The sequence below is a fragment of the Pongo pygmaeus genome, chromosome 11, assembly GCF_028885625.2.
Source record: "Pongo pygmaeus isolate AG05252 chromosome 11, NHGRI_mPonPyg2-v2.0_pri, whole genome shotgun sequence".
Taxonomy (NCBI): Eukaryota; Metazoa; Chordata; class Mammalia; order Primates; family Hominidae; genus Pongo; species Pongo pygmaeus.
Genome location: NC_072384.2, coordinates 97420271 through 97438979, shown reverse-complemented (window position 1 = coordinate 97438979; position 18709 = coordinate 97420271). Strand labels below are relative to the sequence as shown.

At 41.0% G+C, this 18709-nt stretch overlaps 1 protein-coding gene across 3 annotated transcripts in view; it reads left to right on the top strand.

Annotated features, from left to right (window-relative positions):
* The window catches only part of SF3B1 (splicing factor 3b subunit 1), a 46093-nt gene that overhangs the window by 12158 nt on the left and 15226 nt on the right, over positions 1-18709 (top strand). For 2 of the 3 annotated variants that reach the window (XR_008501107.2, XM_054478364.2), the window contains exons 2-9: positions 2009-2175; positions 4856-4960; positions 5451-5565; positions 7404-7483; positions 9064-9234; positions 15825-16062; positions 17260-17472; positions 17726-17847. Coding sequence is in view for 2 of the 3 variants with exons in the window: in XM_054478364.2 (XP_054334339.1) it covers positions 2009-2175; positions 4856-4960; positions 5451-5565; positions 7404-7483; positions 9064-9234; positions 15825-16062; positions 17260-17472; positions 17726-17847 (1211 nt within the window). In the remaining variant the exon portion in view is untranslated. Of the gene's footprint in view, positions 1-2008; positions 2176-4855; positions 4961-5450; positions 5566-7040; positions 7097-7403; positions 7484-9063; positions 9235-15824; positions 16063-17259; positions 17473-17725; positions 17848-18709 lie in introns of those variants that run through there. The other variant, XM_063647787.1, reaches the window with a different exon arrangement.

The window sequence follows — 18709 nt, the reverse complement described above, 5'->3', positions numbered from 1 at the left end:
TTCTTTCTTTCTGTTTCTTTGTTTCTGAGACAGTCTCTCTCTCATCCAGACTGGAGTGCAGTGGCAGCAATCGTGGCTCACTGCAGCCTTGACCTCCGGGGCTCAAACAGTCCTCCCACCTCAGCCCCCTAAGTGGCAGGGGACTATAGGTTTGCCAGCATACCTGGCTATTAGTATTTTTTGTAGAGATAGGGTTTTGCCATGTCGCCCAGGCTGGTTTTGAACTCCTGGGCTCAAGTGATCCGCCCACCTCAGCCTTCCAAAGTGTTTGGATGACATGCGTGAGTTACCGTGTCTTGCCTCCAGTTTCTGAGACCTGCTCCTGTTCCTTTCTTACGTGGAAATGTGACCCAGCTGTGCCTTAGACTAGATAAGGACATTTTGTTATCCTGCACATCTATCTTGAGGAACTATAGAGGGCTTTCTCCCTTAGCTGGGGGGTGGGAGGTTTTGCAAATACAGGATGCTATTTGAATCTTTATCTTTTGATTCATGCAGCTAGCAATTGAGCTTTTTTATTTTTTATTTTTATTTATTTATTTATCTATTTATTTTTTGAGACGGAGTTTTGCTTTTGTCGTCCAGGCTGGAGTGCAATGGCGTGATCTCGGCTTACTGCAACCTCTGCCTTCCGGGTTCAAGCGATTCTCCTGCCTCAGCCTCCCGAGTAGCTGGGATTACAGGCGCCTGCCACCATGCCCGGCTAATTTTTGTATTTTTAGTAGAGATGGGGTTTTACCACATTGGCCAGGCTGGTCTTGAACTCCTGACCTCAGGTGATCTGCCTGCCTCGGCCTCCTGAAGTGCTGGGATTGCAGGTGTGAGCCACTGCGCCTGGCCTAATTTTTATTTATATATTTATTTATTTATTTGAGATGAGTTTTGCTCTTTGCCCAGGCTAAAGTGCAGTGGCATGTGATCTCGGCTCACTGCAACCTTGGCCTCCTGGGTTCAAGCAGTTCTCCTGCCTCAGCCTCCTGAGTAGCTGGGACTACAGGCGTGCGCCATTACACCTGGCTAACTTTGTATTTTTACTAGAGAGGAGGTTTCACCATCTTGGCCAGGCTGGTCTCGAACGCCTGACTTCAGGTGATCCGTCTGCCTTGGCCTCCCAAAGTGCTGGGATTATAGGCGTGGACTACCACGCCCAGCTAGCAAGTAAGCTTTTTAAAAGTGCCTGGTGTCAAAGGGCTTAATTCAGCATGGGCTGGCAAGAATTTAAACAGCTATTTGTCAGGCCATAGAAATCTTTTGCAATCGAAACTATTTCTTTATACATCTATGTATTATTTAGATTATTAAAACAAAACATTACTTTGCAAAATTAACCTGGTGTCAGGAAAGACTACAAAATGGAAGACTAGTCTGTATTTAAAGAAGAGCAAAGAGAGTGACAACTAAATGGAGTATATGGTGCTTGATTGGATCATGGGTTAAAAAAGAACATCTATAAAGGTGGTTACTAGGGCAACTGGGGAAATTTGAAGCTGGGTTATATGTTAGATGATATTTTGTCACGGTTTTTTTTTTTTTTTTTTTTGAGAGATAGAGTCTTGCTCTGTCACCCAGGTTAGAGTGCAGTGGTGTGATCTCGGCTCACTGCAACCTCTGCCTCCTGGGTTAAAGTGATTCTCCTGCCTCAGCTTCCCAAATACCTGGGACTACAGGTGCATGCCCCCATGCCCACCTACTTTTTGTATTTTTTAGTAGAGCCGGGCTTTTGCTATATGTTGGCCAGGCTGGTCTCGAACTCCTGACCTCAAGTGATCCACCCACCTCGTCCTCCCAAAGTGTTGGGATTATAGGCGTGAGCCACGCGCCCAGCCTATCATGGTTTAATTTCTAGAGCATGCTTACTGTTGTGATTACTGGTCTCTTATATGGTGCAATTATTGTACATTTTCTGTATTTAAGAGAGTATTTTGATAATTACCTGGTAAAGAAATGCATTGTGTTGGGAGTTCTTTTGGAAAGTGAAATTAAGAAAGTCTGTATTATCTTTTTATAGATATTGAAGCACAGATTCGAGAAATTCAAGGCAAGAAGGCAGCTCTTGATGAAGCTCAAGGAGTGGGCCTCGATTCTACAGGTTATTATGACCAGGAAATTTATGGTGGAAGTGACAGCAGATTTGCTGGATATGTGACATCAATTGCTGCAACTGAACTTGAAGATGTAAGTTACAAATTATGTACAAGAGTCAGTTATTTTTTTGATAGAGCAAGAAATATGAATAACTTTTGTTTCAGCCATCTGGTTTAATCTGGAGAAACATTTTTGGGATCTTTTAGAGGATAAAACTACTGGAGGTATCCTCTCTAAGGTTCAGAAACTTCACTGGAAATGCTTTGTTCTGAGAATTTATGGTAAAGACTAGTTTGTTTATCCAGTGAAGTACCTGCCAGCCATTAACGTTATAAAGTAAAGAGTAAAGTAAATCCCTACTGTTACTTATCAGCTCTATCTAGAGTAGCCTGTGTGAGAAGTGACTTAATTGTAAATAGCCATTTGTCCTTGTGATTTGATTACTGACTTGTACTTGATACTGTTTTTCTCCTGTTGGTATCTTAATGTGAATGGATTTTCTTTTCTTTTCTTGTTTTTTTTTTTTTGAGACAGTCTCGCCCTATCATCCAGGCTTGAGTGCAGTGGACTGCAACCTCTGCCTCCTGGGTTCAAGTGATTCTCCTGCCTCAGCCTCCCAAGTAGCTGGGATTACAGGCGCCTGCTACCATGCCTGGCTAATTTTTGTATTTTTAGTAGAGATGGGGTTTCGCCATGTTGGCCAGGCTGGTCTTGAACTCATGCCTTCAGGTGATCCATCTGCCTTGACCTCCCAAAGTGCTGCAGTTACAGGCTTGAGCCACTGCGCCCGGCCTAGAATTTTTCTTAGTACTGATATTGATGAGCTTTTCATGTCTGTTTGAATTCCTATGGAGGAGGACTGCCTTTCATTTTGAAATCTGTTCCCTCAAAGCATTTTTTATGTATTCCAGGTAGCTTATATTTTATCAGACCATTCCAAACTCCAAATTTGGTGATTCAGTTACAGATAAACTTTATTTTGTGTATATAGATTATCAAACTGTTTTTTTTTTTTTTCGTCTCACTCTGTTGCCCAGGCTGGAATGCAGTGGTGCAGTCTCGGCTTACTGCATGCTCTGCTTCCAGGGTTCATAGCATTCTCTGCCTCAGCCTCCCAAGTAGCTGGGACTACAGATGCCTGCCACCATGTCCGGCTAATTTTTTGTATTTTTAGTAGAGATGGGGTTTCACCATGTTAGCCAGGATGGTCTCGATCTCCTGAGCTTGTGATCCACCTGCCTCGGCCTTCCAGAGTGCTGGCATTACAGGCGTGAGCCACCGCGCCCGGTTATTTTTTATTTTTTTAAATTTTTGGATAGGTGATGTATATTTCTTTTTTTTTTTTATTATTATGCTTTAAATTCTAGGGTACATGTGCACAACGTGCAGGTTACGTATATATACATGTGCCATATTGGTGTGCTGCACCCATTAACTTGGCATTTATGTTAGGTGTATCTCCTAATGCTATCCCTCCCCCCTCCCCCTACCCCATGACAGGCCCCGGTGTGTGATGTTCCCCATCCTGTGTCCAGGTGTTCTCATTGTTCAGTTCCCACCTATGAGTGAGAACATGCGGTGCCAAACTGGTTATTTTTAAGAAATTCAAGTCACATTTTACTTTATAGTTGGCTCTCTTCCTCTTTTTTTTTCTTGAGAGAAATTTAAAAGTCCCAAAAGGTGAAATTTCTAGAAGCCAGTCATGGACTAGTTAGCGCTTTATTTGGGGGTCTCATACCCTAATTGTAAAAGAAAGTGATAGCTATATGTTTCAGAAGCTGAGGGGGAAATTGTCACTTTATCTTTAAATAAAATAAGTGAGGTGTTAAGATCTGGAGAATTACCCCGTGTTGCACTTTTTATTTCTTATTTATTTTTATTACAATAGAGAAGAGATCTCACTATGTATGTGGTTTTGTTTTTTGGAGACAAAGTCTTGCTGTGTTGCCCAGACTGAAGGCAGTGGCCAGATCATGCCTCACTGCAGCCTTTGCCTCCCGAGTTCAAGCAATTTTCCCACCTCAGCCTCCTGAGTAGCTGGGACTACATATGCACACCACCACACCTGGCTAATTTTTGTATTTTTTTGGTAGAGACAGAGTTTCACCATGTTGCCCAGTCTGGTCTTGAACTCCTGGGCCCAATTAGTCCCTCTCCTCGGCCTCCCAAAGTGTTGGGATTATAGATGTGAGCCACCTTGCCCAGCCGGGTCTCTGTTGCCTAGGCTAGTCTCAAAACTCCTACACTCAAGCCATTCTCCCACCTTGGCCTCCCAAACAGTTGTACTTTTTATACTAGAAAAGTAGCAGTATAACATTGTTCTGTTTAAACATACTACTAGGGGCAAATACATTTAAAATTAAATATTTGTTTCTATGGTTGTTAAATTGTGTTAAAAAACATGAGTTAGAAAAAGAAAGTAGAAAGTTCTAAAATAAGCTGTAGTTATCAAATTGAAAAAACATTTTGTCTTCTGTGAAAAAATTAAATGCACAGGTTTTTCTAGTCCATACCTACTTTATCTTAATTGACGTCTATAGAAAATATTCCTTGCTTAATCATATTAAAAGTAAAGATAACTTTACTGAATTGAATTTAATAGGTTTTTGAAGTGAAAGAAGACCAATTGTGTTTCTAAGTTTTATGAAGGAGGTCTTAGACATCACACTGTCAATAGATCTTTTGATTTCATGTTGAATCTTTGCATATTCTTTCTAATTTTTAAGTTCTAACATTTTGTTTATGGCTTTTTGGGGGGTTTTCATTGCAGGATGACGATGACTATTCATCATCTACGAGTTTGCTTGGTCAGAAGAAGCCAGGATATCATGCCCCTGTGGCATTGCTTAATGATATACCACAGTCAACAGAACAGGTGACCTTTTATTTTAAAAGCATAGTTTATTCAGCTAAAGAAAAGTGAATGTCTGAGTTCCCATAGAAACCCATAAATTTTAGGATGCTTTAAGGATAATTATAAATAATAACTTATTTTGTAAAGGTGTAATCTTTTTTTTTTTTTTTTGACACAAGGTCTTGTTGTCTTGCTCAGGCTGATCCCAAACTCCTGGGCTCAAGCATTCCTCCTGTCTCAACCTCCCAAGTAGTTGAGATTATACACACAGGCCATCATGCCTGGCTGTAATCATTTAATGAAGCATTGAACTATGGAAATGTGGATATGTATATTACCTTGTTTCCGTGTGCCTTATTTTTTTATATTAACATTTATCTGTGAAATGGTACAGAATATTAGTAGGCGTGTATTAAACGTTTGTGCTTTACAGTGTTCTGATTTTTGTTTATGATATTCTGCTTTGTTATTTTAATAAAGTGGATATTAAGTGAGACATACCTCTTTTCAGTATGATCCATTTGCTGAGCACCGACCTCCAAAGATTGCAGACCGGGAAGATGAATACAAAAAGCATAGGCGGACCATGATAATTTCCCCAGAGCGTCTTGATCCTTTTGCAGATGGTAATTCTTTCCCACTTTTCTATAAGTATTCAGAAATTTATTTGTATTAAGTTGTCTTTAGCCCTTTGATTTTTTTTGGCATGCTTCTGAATTTGCTTTTCTTTTTAAAAATCCCCCTTACTATAGATTTGTATAGATGTGGTTGAAGTCACAGATGCCATATTCTTCATCTTTATAATGCAAGTTTTCTTTCCAGGTAGAAGGACAAGAAAAAAATGAGCCAATGCCATAGAAACGCAAAGGGTTAAAGGTTTTACTTTTACTTTTGTTTTGGGTACGCTTTCTATACTTGGAACAAATGTATTTTTCTGCTCAAAATACTTTCAAATTATTGAAAGTTTTCATTCCAAATCCTAGATTTTTAGGATTGTTACCCTTGAGAAACTGTTTCTCACACTAGAGCTCCCCCCATAGTGCTCTAAATATAGCTTAGTAAAGGCACCTACTTTGCTCTAAGCATACTTAAAGTTAAAACAAAAGTATTTATACAAAGAGTTTGATATTTTTAATAGTTGGAGTCTGTTTTGCTAATTTTAGTGTGCAAGTCAGCACAAGGGGCATAGTGAGCCTGATGGAAGCTTTCCTCAGGTGAGTGAGTTTCAAAATCAAAATTAGGTGCCTGTTTCTTAAAATTAGATTCTGCTGCAGGTTTACATACTAGACTTTCAGCCTGCATGAATTAGTAGGGATATTCTTTTTTTACTTGCATAATTGTAATTGATTTAAACATGTATGCCAGAATTCACAGGCCCATACTAACTGTCCTTAATTTCTTTCCTACAGCAGTACTGCTATATGCCAGTCCTGTCTGCATTCTTAAGGGTGCAGTTCAACACATCCTCTCTAGATTATGGTGAAAAAGTATTCCAAAGGAAGTCTTATCAGAGCTAGTGTCAGAAAGAATGACACTACCAATTGGGCATGATCTTCAGCATAGGAAATGTCTTAGAATTTTATTATTTTTTCCTAAATTGTGATGCTATACTACTTGTATAGCTAGTTACCACATTTCTAAAGCATAGTGTGCCTCTGTGAATCTTGTTATATACTGTTTGGGCTTCTGTAAGATATTTTGAAGTTTGAAAAGCAAATACTGAAACTTTAACCAAGAGACTGACACATCTCTTTGTACACCACGTTGCTTCTGTGTGCATCATAATAACTGGTAGAAGTAATATATTTAAAGTAATATGTTTCCAGTTTTAATTTATGCTTTCTAAGAAATACAAATATGTTTTCTGGGTCAACAAAACTTAAAGCATGAAGCCCTTTTTAGTAACGTGACATCAGAATAAGATTATAGGTATATTTTTAAAATCAGATTTTCTAAACTACAATTGTTTTAGAACACTGTATGAAGAACTTATCTAGTCATAGTTATTTGTAGTCAGGATTTTAACAGCTTGCAACAGGTAATGTTTTGAATATAAATATCTTTCCAAAGTGTTACTAATGGTAAAGAGATAATTTTCTAGGCTTCTATTCTGCTGCTTGAAGTCAGAACTGCTGATGGAGACAAAGGCACGAAAGTGTACGTATTCCGGATTAGCAACCCAGGAACCCATCACTTCTGAAGACTCTAAACTGTGCTGTCATTTTGTTTTTATATGCATTAAAATATTTGTTTTAAACTGCTGTAGATGTTTGTGTTCAAACAGGTTAAATTGATCAGCAAACTCAATAAAAAGTAAGATGTATAATTATTAAAGTTTTCCATCAAAAAATAATTTAAATGATTATGGAATAACATAATATTTAGAGCAGGGCAGATAAATCAGTTGAACCTGATTATTTTTTATTTATTGTACTCTTTTTCCTGTTGCTGTTCTTTTCTGCAGGAGGGAAGACCCCTGATCCTAAAATGAATGCTAGGACTTACATGGATGTAATGCGAGAACAACACTTGACTAAAGAAGAAGTATGTAAACCTGTTTCCTGTTTTAATGGTTGTGAAAGAATGTAAATACAGTTGTGATTGAGAGGCTGATAGGTTTCTTTTTTGCTATTTGCTGCACAAATATTTTAATAGTATTAATAAAAATTAACTGAGAAAGAATCTTACCCCCAAATTATACCACCTTCCAAGTAAAACTTTTCATTTCTATATCCTTTTCTAGTCCTGGGCCCCTTGGCTGTATATGTATGTATGTATGTGTCTCACAAGGGGTTTTTTTTTTTTGACACAGAGTCTCACTCTGTCATCCAGGCTAGAGTGCAGTGGCGTGATCTCGTCTCACTGCAATCTCTGCTTCCCAGGTTCAAGTTACCCTCCCACTTCAGCCTCCTGAGTAGCTGGGAACACAAGCGTGTGTCACCATGCCTAGCTAATTTTTGTATTTTTAGTAGAGATGGGGTTTCACCATGTTGGCCAGGCTGGTCTCGAACTCCTGACCTCAGGTGATCTGCCTGTCTCGGCCTCCCAAAGTGCTGGGATTACAGGTGTGAGCCACTGTGCCTGGCCATTACAGGGGTGGTTTCTGTGCGGAGAAGGTTGATGGTGTGTATCTGAACCCAGTATGTTAGGGAAAAGTCAAAGAGTTCAGTGTGAGATTCTGTAAGTTTCAGTTTGGATGTAAGTGGAGAATTTTGAATAATTCCTTTTGGCCTACAGAGATTATGCCATTTTGTCTAATAACTGCTTACTTTTTGTTTGTTTGTTTTGAGCGGAGTCTTGCTTTGTTGCCCAGGCTGAAGTGCAGTGGTGTGATTTCAGCTTACTGCACCCTCTGCCTCCCGGGTCCAAGCGATTCTCCTGCCACAGCCTCCCAAGTTTCTGGGATTGCAGGTGTGCGCCGCCATGCCTGGCTAATTTTCGTATTTCTTTTTTTTTTTTTTTTTTAAAGTAGAGGTGGTGTTTCGTTATGTTGGCAAGGCTGGTCTCGAACTCCTGACCTCAGGTGATCTGCCTGCCGTAACCTCCCAAAGTGCTGGGATTACACGTGTGAGCCACCGTACCCAGCCTCCTCCATTACTATTATGAATATATAATAGATTTTATATGTTGAATGAGTTAAATGGGATGGTAAAACCCCATTTTAATAGTACAGAGTGAATTAAATGTGCATCCATTATCACTATGCATATTTACATAATTTGTCAGTATAAATCAATTTTATTATTTTTATCTTTTACCATTTTTCTATCTTGTTCCATAGTCTTAATTGCTATTTATATGAATTTTGAAGAAAACCCTATTTTTCAGTGGAAGCATTATGGTTCTCCATTGTTGGCTGAAGATTTTACTTCACCTCCAGTATATAAACTACAGTGTGCTATGTTACAAATTCTGAACTTGCTTATATTTTGTTTAGAAAGGCATTATGTAAAACGAAATAAAGACACACAGGCTATGGAACCAGCTAGCATAGAAAGGAGATCACCAGTACCATAGAAAGGAGAATGAGCAAAGTATAAAATAGGATGTTAAGTGGAAATGATTGCGCTAATGGTAGAAAAATATATTGAAAGCATTTTAAAGGTAAATACTGTTTTTTTCAGCGAGAAATTAGGCAACAGCTAGCAGAAAAAGCTAAAGCTGGAGAACTAAAAGTCGTCAATGGAGCAGCAGCGTCCCAGCCTCCATCAAAACGAAAACGGCGTTGGGATCAAACAGCTGATCAGACTCCTGGTGCCACTCCCAAAAAACTATCAAGTTGGGATCAGGCAGAGGTAATTTCTTTTTGTTTTTTGTTATTACTGTTAAAAATTTTTTTTCTGTTATGGACTGTATTAGTCTGCTTGGGTTGCCATAACAAGATACTACAGACTGGGTGCCTTAAACAACAGACATTGATTTTTTTCGCAGTTCTGGAGGCTTGAAATCCAAGATCAGAGTGCCAACAGGGTTGGTGTTTGTTGAGGGCTCTCTTGCTGTGTCCTCACATGGCCTTTCTCTGTGCCAGCAAGCTCTGTTGTCCCTGCTCTTCCTATGAGGACATCAGTCTTATTAGATTAGGGCCCCCACCCTCATGACCTCATTTGACCTTAATTTACCTCCCTAAAGGCCCAGTCTCCAAATACAGTCACACTGGGGGTTAGGACTTCAACATACAAATTTTGAGGGGCATGCAATTTAGTCCATATCATGGAATAAGGAAAGTTCTTTTTAGAATATTAAATACAGACCTGTAGGTATGTTACATTGTGGAGGTTGAGTATGATATAGTGGTCTTCCTTATCTTCTAGATAGATAACTTAAGCCCCTCACTACAGGCAGCAAATAGTCAATGCTACTCCATTCCCTTGGCGAGTCTACTCTCCTACTTTTTTTTTTTTTAAACATTTGTTTTGGAGGCTGAATGCATTGGCTCATGCCTATAATCTCAGCACTTTGGGGGTCCAGGTGGGAGGATTGGTTGAGCTCAAGGAGTTTGAGAGCAGCTTGGGCAACAGAGGGAGACCCTGTCTTTATTAAAAAAAAAAAAAAAAAAAATTAGCTGGGCATAGTGGTGCATGCCTGTAGTCCCAGCTACTGGGGTATGGGGGGTGGTGGGGGCTGAGGTGGGAGGATCCCTTGATTCCAGGAGGTAGAGGTTGCAGTGAGCTATGATCGTGCCACTGCATTCCAGCCTGCTGACAGAGTAAGATGCTGTCTCAAAAAAACAAAACAATGGAGTCTGTAAAATCTTTCTTAGAAATGTATTTCCTAGTTCTTTAGAAATGGTTGTATTAGATGTTTTCTATCATTTAATAATATACTTGCAGACTAAAAGATATAAGTGCTGCATAAAAGTAGCTAATTATGTTAAACTGTCATATGTGCCTTTATTATGTTTGTCATTATCCTGAATAGAAAGGTCTTTAAAATTGACTTTTTAGAAAGCACCTGAAAATATTTAATCATTGCTAGAAAAATAAAGTGGCTGGGTGCGGTGGCTCACGCCTGTAATCCCAGCATTTTGGGAGGCCAAGGCAGGCGGATATTGAGGTCAGGAGTTCAAGACCAGCCTGGCCAACGTAGTGAAACCCCGTCTCTACTAAAAATACAAAAAAATTAGCTGGGCATGGTGGCCTGTGCCTGTAGTCCCAGCTATTTGGGAGGCTGAGACAGGAGAATCGCTTGAACCCGGGAGGTGGAGGTTGTAGTGAGCTGAGATTACGCCACTGTGCTCCAGCTTGGGCAACAGAGTGAGACTTTGTCTCAAAATAAATAAATTATTAAAGCTACTCTTTTGCTTATGCACCATTTCCCTTCCCCTCTTGGAGACTCTCATCATGTACCATTAATTTTTTTCTCCATACTAGATTATCAGCAGCAGCAAACATGTTTTACCATGCTTTGTCTTAACAGCAACAAAAAACCTGCAGAAAACATCTCAACCCTCATTCATATCCTCATTCAGCTACAATCCTGTTTCTATATCTTTTTAGAACAAAGTGCTTTGTTCTTTTTTTCTTGAGGTAGGGTCTCATTCTGTTGCCAAGGTTGGAGTGCAGGGGCGCAATAATAGCTCACTGCAGCCTCCACCTCCTGGGCTCAAATGATCCTCCCACCTCAACCCCTCAAGTAGATGGGACTATAGACACGTACCACCATGCCTGGCTAGTTTTTTATTTTTTGTAGAAACAGGGTTCTCACCGTGTTGTCCAGGCTGGTCTTAAACTCCTGGGCTTAAGCAGTCCATCTGCCTCAGCCTTGCAAAGTGCTGGGATTACAGGCATGAGCCACAGATGCCTTGAATGAGTTGTTTGTACTTGCTTTCTCTGCTTACATAGTTCTAGTCTTACGTAATTTCTAGTCTTTTTACGTAGTTCTAGTCTACTCCACCTAAAATCTCTTGTCAAGGTCACTTGGCCCCTAATTGATAAATTTAAAAAGTGTATTTTCATTTCTCATATGACTTAGCATATCAAGAACATTTGACATTTCTTCATACCCTTTTCTCTCTCAGTCTGTGGGTTTTACTCTTTCATGCTTCCCGTCAAAATCTCAGTGGCTACTACTCCTTAGTCTTGTTTGCTGGATCTTCATTCTTCTTACCTCTGAACTTTGGGGTGTTATAGTAGTGCTGAGTCTTTTGGACTTTTCCATCTGTGCTCAATCCCTAGGATCTCATTCTTGTCTTTATATACCATTTGTATAAGATAGCTCCCAAACTTATAAATCTGTCCTCTGCTTCTGTTCCACAGACTTGCGTATTTGTTCAGCCTGACATATTTATTTGGCTGTTCAATGGGCATTTCAAAATCAGTATTTCTAAAAGAAAATTATTGATTTCCTTCGCATACATCTCTTCTCAATCCTGCTCCCCTGGTCTTTCCTGTGTCTGTTTGGCTCAAGCAAAACATTTAGGGCTGGGTGCAGTGGCTCATGCCTGTAATCCCAGCACTTTGGGAGGCCAAGGTGGGTGGATCATTTGAGGTCAGGAGTTCAAGACCAGCTTGGCCAATATGGTGAAACCCCGACTCTAGTTAAAATACAAAAATTAGCCCGGCATGTTGGCGGGCGCCTGTAATCCCAGCTACTTGGGAGGCTGAGGCAAGAGAATCACTTGAACCCGGGAGGTGGAGGTTGCAGTGAGCGGAGATCGTGCCACTACACTTCCGTCTTGCGACAGAGCGAGACTCTGTCTCAAAAACAAAAACAAGAACAACAATAACAAAAAAACATTTAGGGAGTCATCCTATACTCCTTATTCTCTTACCCCATATCCTACCCATATGCATTTTCTTGGCATCACCTTTAAATATATTAAGGAGCTAGCCACTTTTCCTGATCTCTGCCTTTACCATCCTAGTCTAAATCACTATTAGCTCTAGCCTAGACTGCTATAGATTTAACTTACAAACCAAGAAAAAACCTATCAGATCATGCAGTATTTTCCCAAACCCAGAATTGCGATATGTAAAACCTAATACATAATTTCTAAACAATTTAGTTTAAGGTGAGGACTTCTCATTTGCTTGGTTATATGTAGGAGGGATTTGGTTCTGCTCAATATAAGTAGCTACTAGCTTTATTTTTAATTTTAATTTTAATTTTTGAGACAGAGTCTTGCTCCGTCACCCATGGGTAGCTGGAGTACCTTGGTGCAATCTCAGCTCATTGCAATCTGTGCCTCCCAGACTCAAGTGACTCTTGTGCCTCAGCCTCCCAAGTAGCTGGGATTATAGGCATGTGCCATCACGCCCAGCTAATTTTTGTATTTTTAGTAGAGACAGGGTTTCTCCGTGTTGGCCAGGCTGGTCTTGAACCCCTGGCCTCAAGTGATCCCCCCACCTTGGCCTCCCAAAGTGCTGGGATTACAGTTATGAGCCACCATGTCCAGCCAAGTAACTAGTAACTTTAATTCTATGGATGACATTCAGTACTAAGTTTGAGAAAGAGAAAGAAGTTTGTCCTCCTGGTAATTGTTTAACTGTATGCACGTAACTAGACACAAGAGCTGATATCTTTCTTTCTTTTTTTTTTTTTTTTTTGAGACAGAGTCTTGCTCTGTCACCCAGACTAGAGTGATGATTTCGGTCCCTTGCAGCCTCCGCCTCCCGGGTTCAAGCGATTCTCCTGCTTCAGCCTCCCAAGTAGCTGGGATTACAGGTGCCTGCCACCACGCCTGGCTAATTTTTAGTAGAGACAGGGTTTCACCATGTTGGCCAGGCTGGTCTCAAACTCCCCACCTCAGGTGACCCACCCGCCTCGGCCTCCCAAAGTGCTGGGATTACACGTGTGAGCCACTGCGCCTGGCATGAGAGCTGATATGCTGATATCTTTCTTATAAAAGCTACAGAGACTTGGCCAGGCACGATGGCTCACGCCTGTAATCCCAGCACTTTGGGAGGCCAAGCGGGCAGATCACCTGAGGTTGAGAGGTCGAGACCATCCTGGCCAACATGGTGAAACCCTGTCTCTACTAAAAATACAAAAAATTAGCCAGGCGTGGTGGCAGGCACCTGTAATCCCAGCTACTCAGGAGGCTGAGTCAGGAGAATCGCTTGAACCCGGGAGACAGAGGTTGCAGGGAGCCGAGATCGTGCCCTTGCACTCTGGCCCGAGTGACAGAGTGAGACTCTGTCTCAAAAAAATAAATAAATAAATAAATAAGAGACTCGGACTTTTTAAAAAATTCTGTTCATTTAATACAACTGTACCCTAATCATAATTATAGGAATTACAATAGATAATAGAATAATAGTAAAATCTTTTTTTTTTGAGACAGAGTCTCATTCTCACCCAGGCTGGAGTGCAGTGGCGTGATCTTGCCTCGTTGCAACCTCCGCCTCCTGGGTTTAGGCAATTCTCATGCCTCACCCTCCTGAGTAGCTGGAATTACAGGTGTGCGCCACCACACCCAGCTATTTTTATTTGTTTTTATTTTTTATTTTTAGTAGAGATGGGCTCTTGCCGTGTTGGCCAGGCTGGTCTCAACTCCTGACCTCAATTGATCTGCCTGCGTGGCCTCCCAAAGTGCTGGGATTACAGGCATGAATCACCATGCCCGGCCCTGAGTAGTATGTTTTTAAGGGAAAAACTATTGAGTCTTAAACTTGTTTAATGGTACCATGCAAATTTGCAAACATAGAGGTAGATGAAGTCGTTGTGTCTATAAGAGCTCCCAACTTTCCCAACTTTTTTTCTTTTTTTTTGAGACGGGGTCTCGCTCTGTCGCCCAGGCTGGAGTGCAGTGGTGCTATCTCGGCTCACTGCAAACTCCGCCTCCCGGTTTCACGCCATTCTCCTGCCTCAGCCTCCCGAGTAGCTGGGACTACAGGCACCCGCCACAACGCCTGGCTAATTTTTTTTGTATTTTTAGTAGAGACAGGGTTTCAACATGTTAGCCAGGATGGTCTCTATCTCCTGACCTTGTGATCCACCCGCCTTGGCCTCCCAAAGTGCTGGGATTACGGGCGTGAGCCACCGTGCCCGACCAAGAGCTCCCAACTTTAAAACAAATATATAAAGTACATTACACATCCTATGGAATACTTATGAGGCAGTATATAAGTACAAATTTTATTTTCTTTACACTCAACTCTATGCTACTTTGATATGATACTATCTTTATTGGTGGAGATTCTTTTGCTATTACATGCAGTCAGTTGTCTAAATATTACTCTCTGTTTGAACCACTGTGGAACCGTTGATGTTACTTAAACCCACCTCTCAGCCTGGGCAGCATAGTAAGACTCTTATCTCTCCAAGAAATAAAAAATTAACTGGGTGCGGTGGTGTGCACCTGTATGTAGTCTCAGCTACTCAGGAGGCTGACATGGGAGGATTGCTTGAGCCTGGTAGGTGGAGACTGCAGTGAGCCGTGATTGTGCCACTGCACTCAACCTGGGCAACAGAGTGAGACCCTGTGTCAAAAAACAAATGAAAATCCACCTCTCATCTTTTTTCATTAATCTTGCCAGCATCAGCTAGGGTAATATTATTTGGTACACATGTAACCGTACATACAAACTGATCTCAAGATTGAAATCATGTGACGGTATCTGGTTATAATTACATAGGTGGGGCCTGGTGCAGTGGCTCACGCCTGTAATCCCAGCACTTTGGGAGGCCGAGGTGGGTGGATCACAAGGTCAGGAGTTCGAGACCAGCCTGACCAACGTGGAGAAACGCTGTTTCTACTAAAAATACAAAAATTAGCCAGGTGTGGTGGCAGGCACCTGTAATCCCAGCTACTCAGGAGGCTGAGGCAGGAGAATCACTTGAACCTGGGAGGCAGAGGTTGCCGTGAGATCACACCACGGCACTCCAGCCTGGGTGACAGAGCGAGACTCTGTCTCAAAAAAAAGAAAAAAATTACATAGGTGATCTAAAGCATGCTTATATTAATTAAACATACACAATTAAACAAAACATCATCAGGACTATTTTCTTAGAACACATGAATTCCTTCTCCCCTAAATATGTCTCTAAGCCCCACTTTGAGAAGTACTAATGTAATTAGAGCTGAAAGCCTTCGATTACAGATCTAGACAGAGAAACCTCAGTGATTTCCCCCAAAGTCACAGAGCTGTTAATGGCATATCAAAGATTCATACTGATAATATTTTGTTTTTTTAAGCTGGGACTTTTGTCAGTGCTTTGGATTGAAACTTTACATTGTTTTTAATCATAAACATTTGCTAGAAAGTAGGTATCTTTTCCTATAAGTATCTTTTCCTATAAGTATCTTTTCCTATAAGTGTCTTCTAACTTTTAATTATAGTGCATAGAACTAAAACATTTTTCGTTTAAAGTTTTTTATTTTATGGAAATTTTCTAATTATTTCTATGTGGGTGTGTGAAATAAATTTTTTTTTGCTTTTTTAAGACCCCTGGGCATACTCCTTCCTTAAGATGGGATGAGACACCAGGTCGTGCAAAGGGAAGTGAGACTCCTGGAGCAACCCCAGGCTCAAAAATATGGGATCCTACACCTAGCCACACACCAGCGGGAGCTGCTACTCCTGGACGAGGCGATACACCAGGCCATGCGACACCAGGCCATGGAGGCGCAACTTCCAGTGCTCGTAAAAACAGATGGGATGAAACCCCCAAAACGGAGAGAGGTACTTCTAGTGGAGTATGGGTGTGTGGGTGAAATGTTGAGTGGTATGTTTACAGACTGAAATGTGTTCTGTTTATTCCTGGGTGGACACGTATAAATAACCAGCTGCTTTTGGGGGACAGATTAAGAATAGAACAGATCATATGCCTAATTTTTTTCACTTCTTGAAGAGGTTTAAGATTTAAGGAAGAACCTTAGGTAAAAGTAAAGTTAGTAGGCCGTAACCTTTGATTTTGTGTGTTTCTTTAGAGATAGGGTCTTGCTCACTGTAGCCTTGACATCCTAGGCTCAAGTGATCTTCCCACCTCAGCCTTCTGAGTAGCTGAGACTATAGGGGCATGCCACCATGCCTGGCTAATTTTTTTTTTTTTTTTTTTTGAGATGTAGTTTTGCTCTTGTTGCCCAGGCTGGAATGCAATGGCGCGATCTCGGCTCACTGCAACCTCTGCCTCCCAGATTCAGGCGATTCTCCTGCCTCAGCCTTCCTGAGTAGCTGGGATTACAGGCATGTGCCACCAAGCCCGGCTAATTTTGTATTTTTAGTAGAGACGGGGTTTCTCTATGCTGGCCAGGTGGGTCTCGAACTCCCGACCTCAGATGATCTGCCCCCTTCGGCCTTCTGAAATGCTGGGATTACAGGTGTGAGCCACCGCTTCCGGTCCCTGGCTAATTTTTAAATTTTTTTGTAGAGACAATGTCTTGCTTCGTTGCCCAGCCTGGTCTTGAACTCCTGGTTTCAAGTGATCTCCTGCCAAAGTGTTGGAATTACAGGCATGAACCACTGTGCCTGACTTACCCTTTGTTTTTTATTATGGAAAAATGTACATAACATCAAATTTACTTTTTTTGTTGTTGTTGAGACGGAGTCTTGCTCTGTCACCCAAGCTAGAGTGCAGTGGTGCGCTCTCGGCTGACTGCAACCTCTGCCTCCCGGGTTCAAGCGATTCTTTTGCTTCAGCCTCCTGAGTAGCTGGGATTACAAGCGCCCACCACCACACCTGGCTACTTTTTGTATTTTTAGTAGAGATGGAGTTTCATCATGTTGGTCAGGCTGGTCTCAAACAACTTTAAACGGGTCACCATTTTAGGAATATTCTATTTTAGAACTTGATAGTTTTGAGTATAACTGTTTGAGAATAAAGAATATTATTTTAACAGTGATTAAAATTGTGGTTTTACTCACTCTTTCTTTTTAAAGATACTCCTGGGCATGGAAGTGGATGGGCTGAGACTCCTCGAACAGATCGAGGTGGAGATTCTATTGGTGAAACACCGACTCCTGGAGCCAGTAAAAGAAAATCACGGTGGGATGAAACACCAGCTAGTCAGATGGGTGGAAGCACTCCAGTTCTGACCCCTGGAAAGACACCAATTGGCACACCAGCCATGAACATGGCTACCCCTACTCCAGGTAGAACTCTCTCATTGGAAATAATTGTTTTTTTCTCTATAAATTATTTAATTTTTTCCTTTGTGGTATTCTGTGTGCTATTAATGTCAACTTCTAGCAAGAATAAGGAGATACACAAATTTAAGTCTCGGTTTGCATTTATAATATAAAAGCAAATAAATAATTGGGTTGATCTTAACTCTCTTTTATCTCAATGTATGTAATAATACAGTCTTGTACTATAGATTATATAAAAATTTGCTTTTCTTGGTAGGTCACATAATGAGTATGACTCCTGAACAGCTTCAGGCTTGGCGGTGGGAAAGAGAAATTGATGAGAGAAATCGCCCACTTTCCGATGAGGAATTAGATGCTATGTTCCCAGAAGGATATAAGGTAGTACATCAAATTTGAATGAGGTGGTATTTAGGATATACATTTATTTTAAATAGTGAAAAAATTGATGAAGCTTGCATTGGCTTTGCCCAAATTTACTAGTGTCATTCCATTCTCTTAGCTATTTCCAGGTATATTTCAGTTCCAAATAGAGATGAAAAGAAATGAACAACATGAAACTTTTATTACTTTTTGAAAGACATCTCAAAGACTTGTGTACGGGTCTATCGGTTATACTTTGAGAACTGCTGGTGCTTCAGTTTTCTAGCAGTCCCAGGAATAAGCTCATTTAGATTGTGGTTATTTTACTTGGTGCTTCACCAAGATTTTATGTACTTAAGTTTATGGATTGTCAGTGGACACAAAGAATATTCTTTTTTTTTTTTTTTTTTAAGATGGAGTCTCACTCTGTCGCCCAGGCTGGAGTGCAGTGGCATGATTTCGGCTCATTGCAACCTCCACCTCCCAGGTTCAAGCGATTCTCTTGCCTGAGTCTCCCAGGTAGCTGGGATTACAGGCGTCTACCACCACGCCCAGCTGATCTTTGTATTTCTAGTAGAGACAGGGTTTTGCCATGTTGGCCAGGCTGATCTTGAACTCTTGACCTCAAGTGATGCGTCCCTCTCAGCCTCCCAAAGTGCTGGGATTACAGGCGTGAGTTACCGTGCCTGGCCTTCTTTTTACCATATCAACCTAAAATTTATTTTGAACTATAAAATTTTCTAGGTACCTGGTACTCAGGGAGTATTTGTTAGTCTGAAGATAGTCTGTGGTCATATAGCTGACATCATAACCAGGGGGAACCAGATAACTTTGTAAGTCATCTGATGGCCTTTACAGAGCTTTTTCTGTTAATGACTAT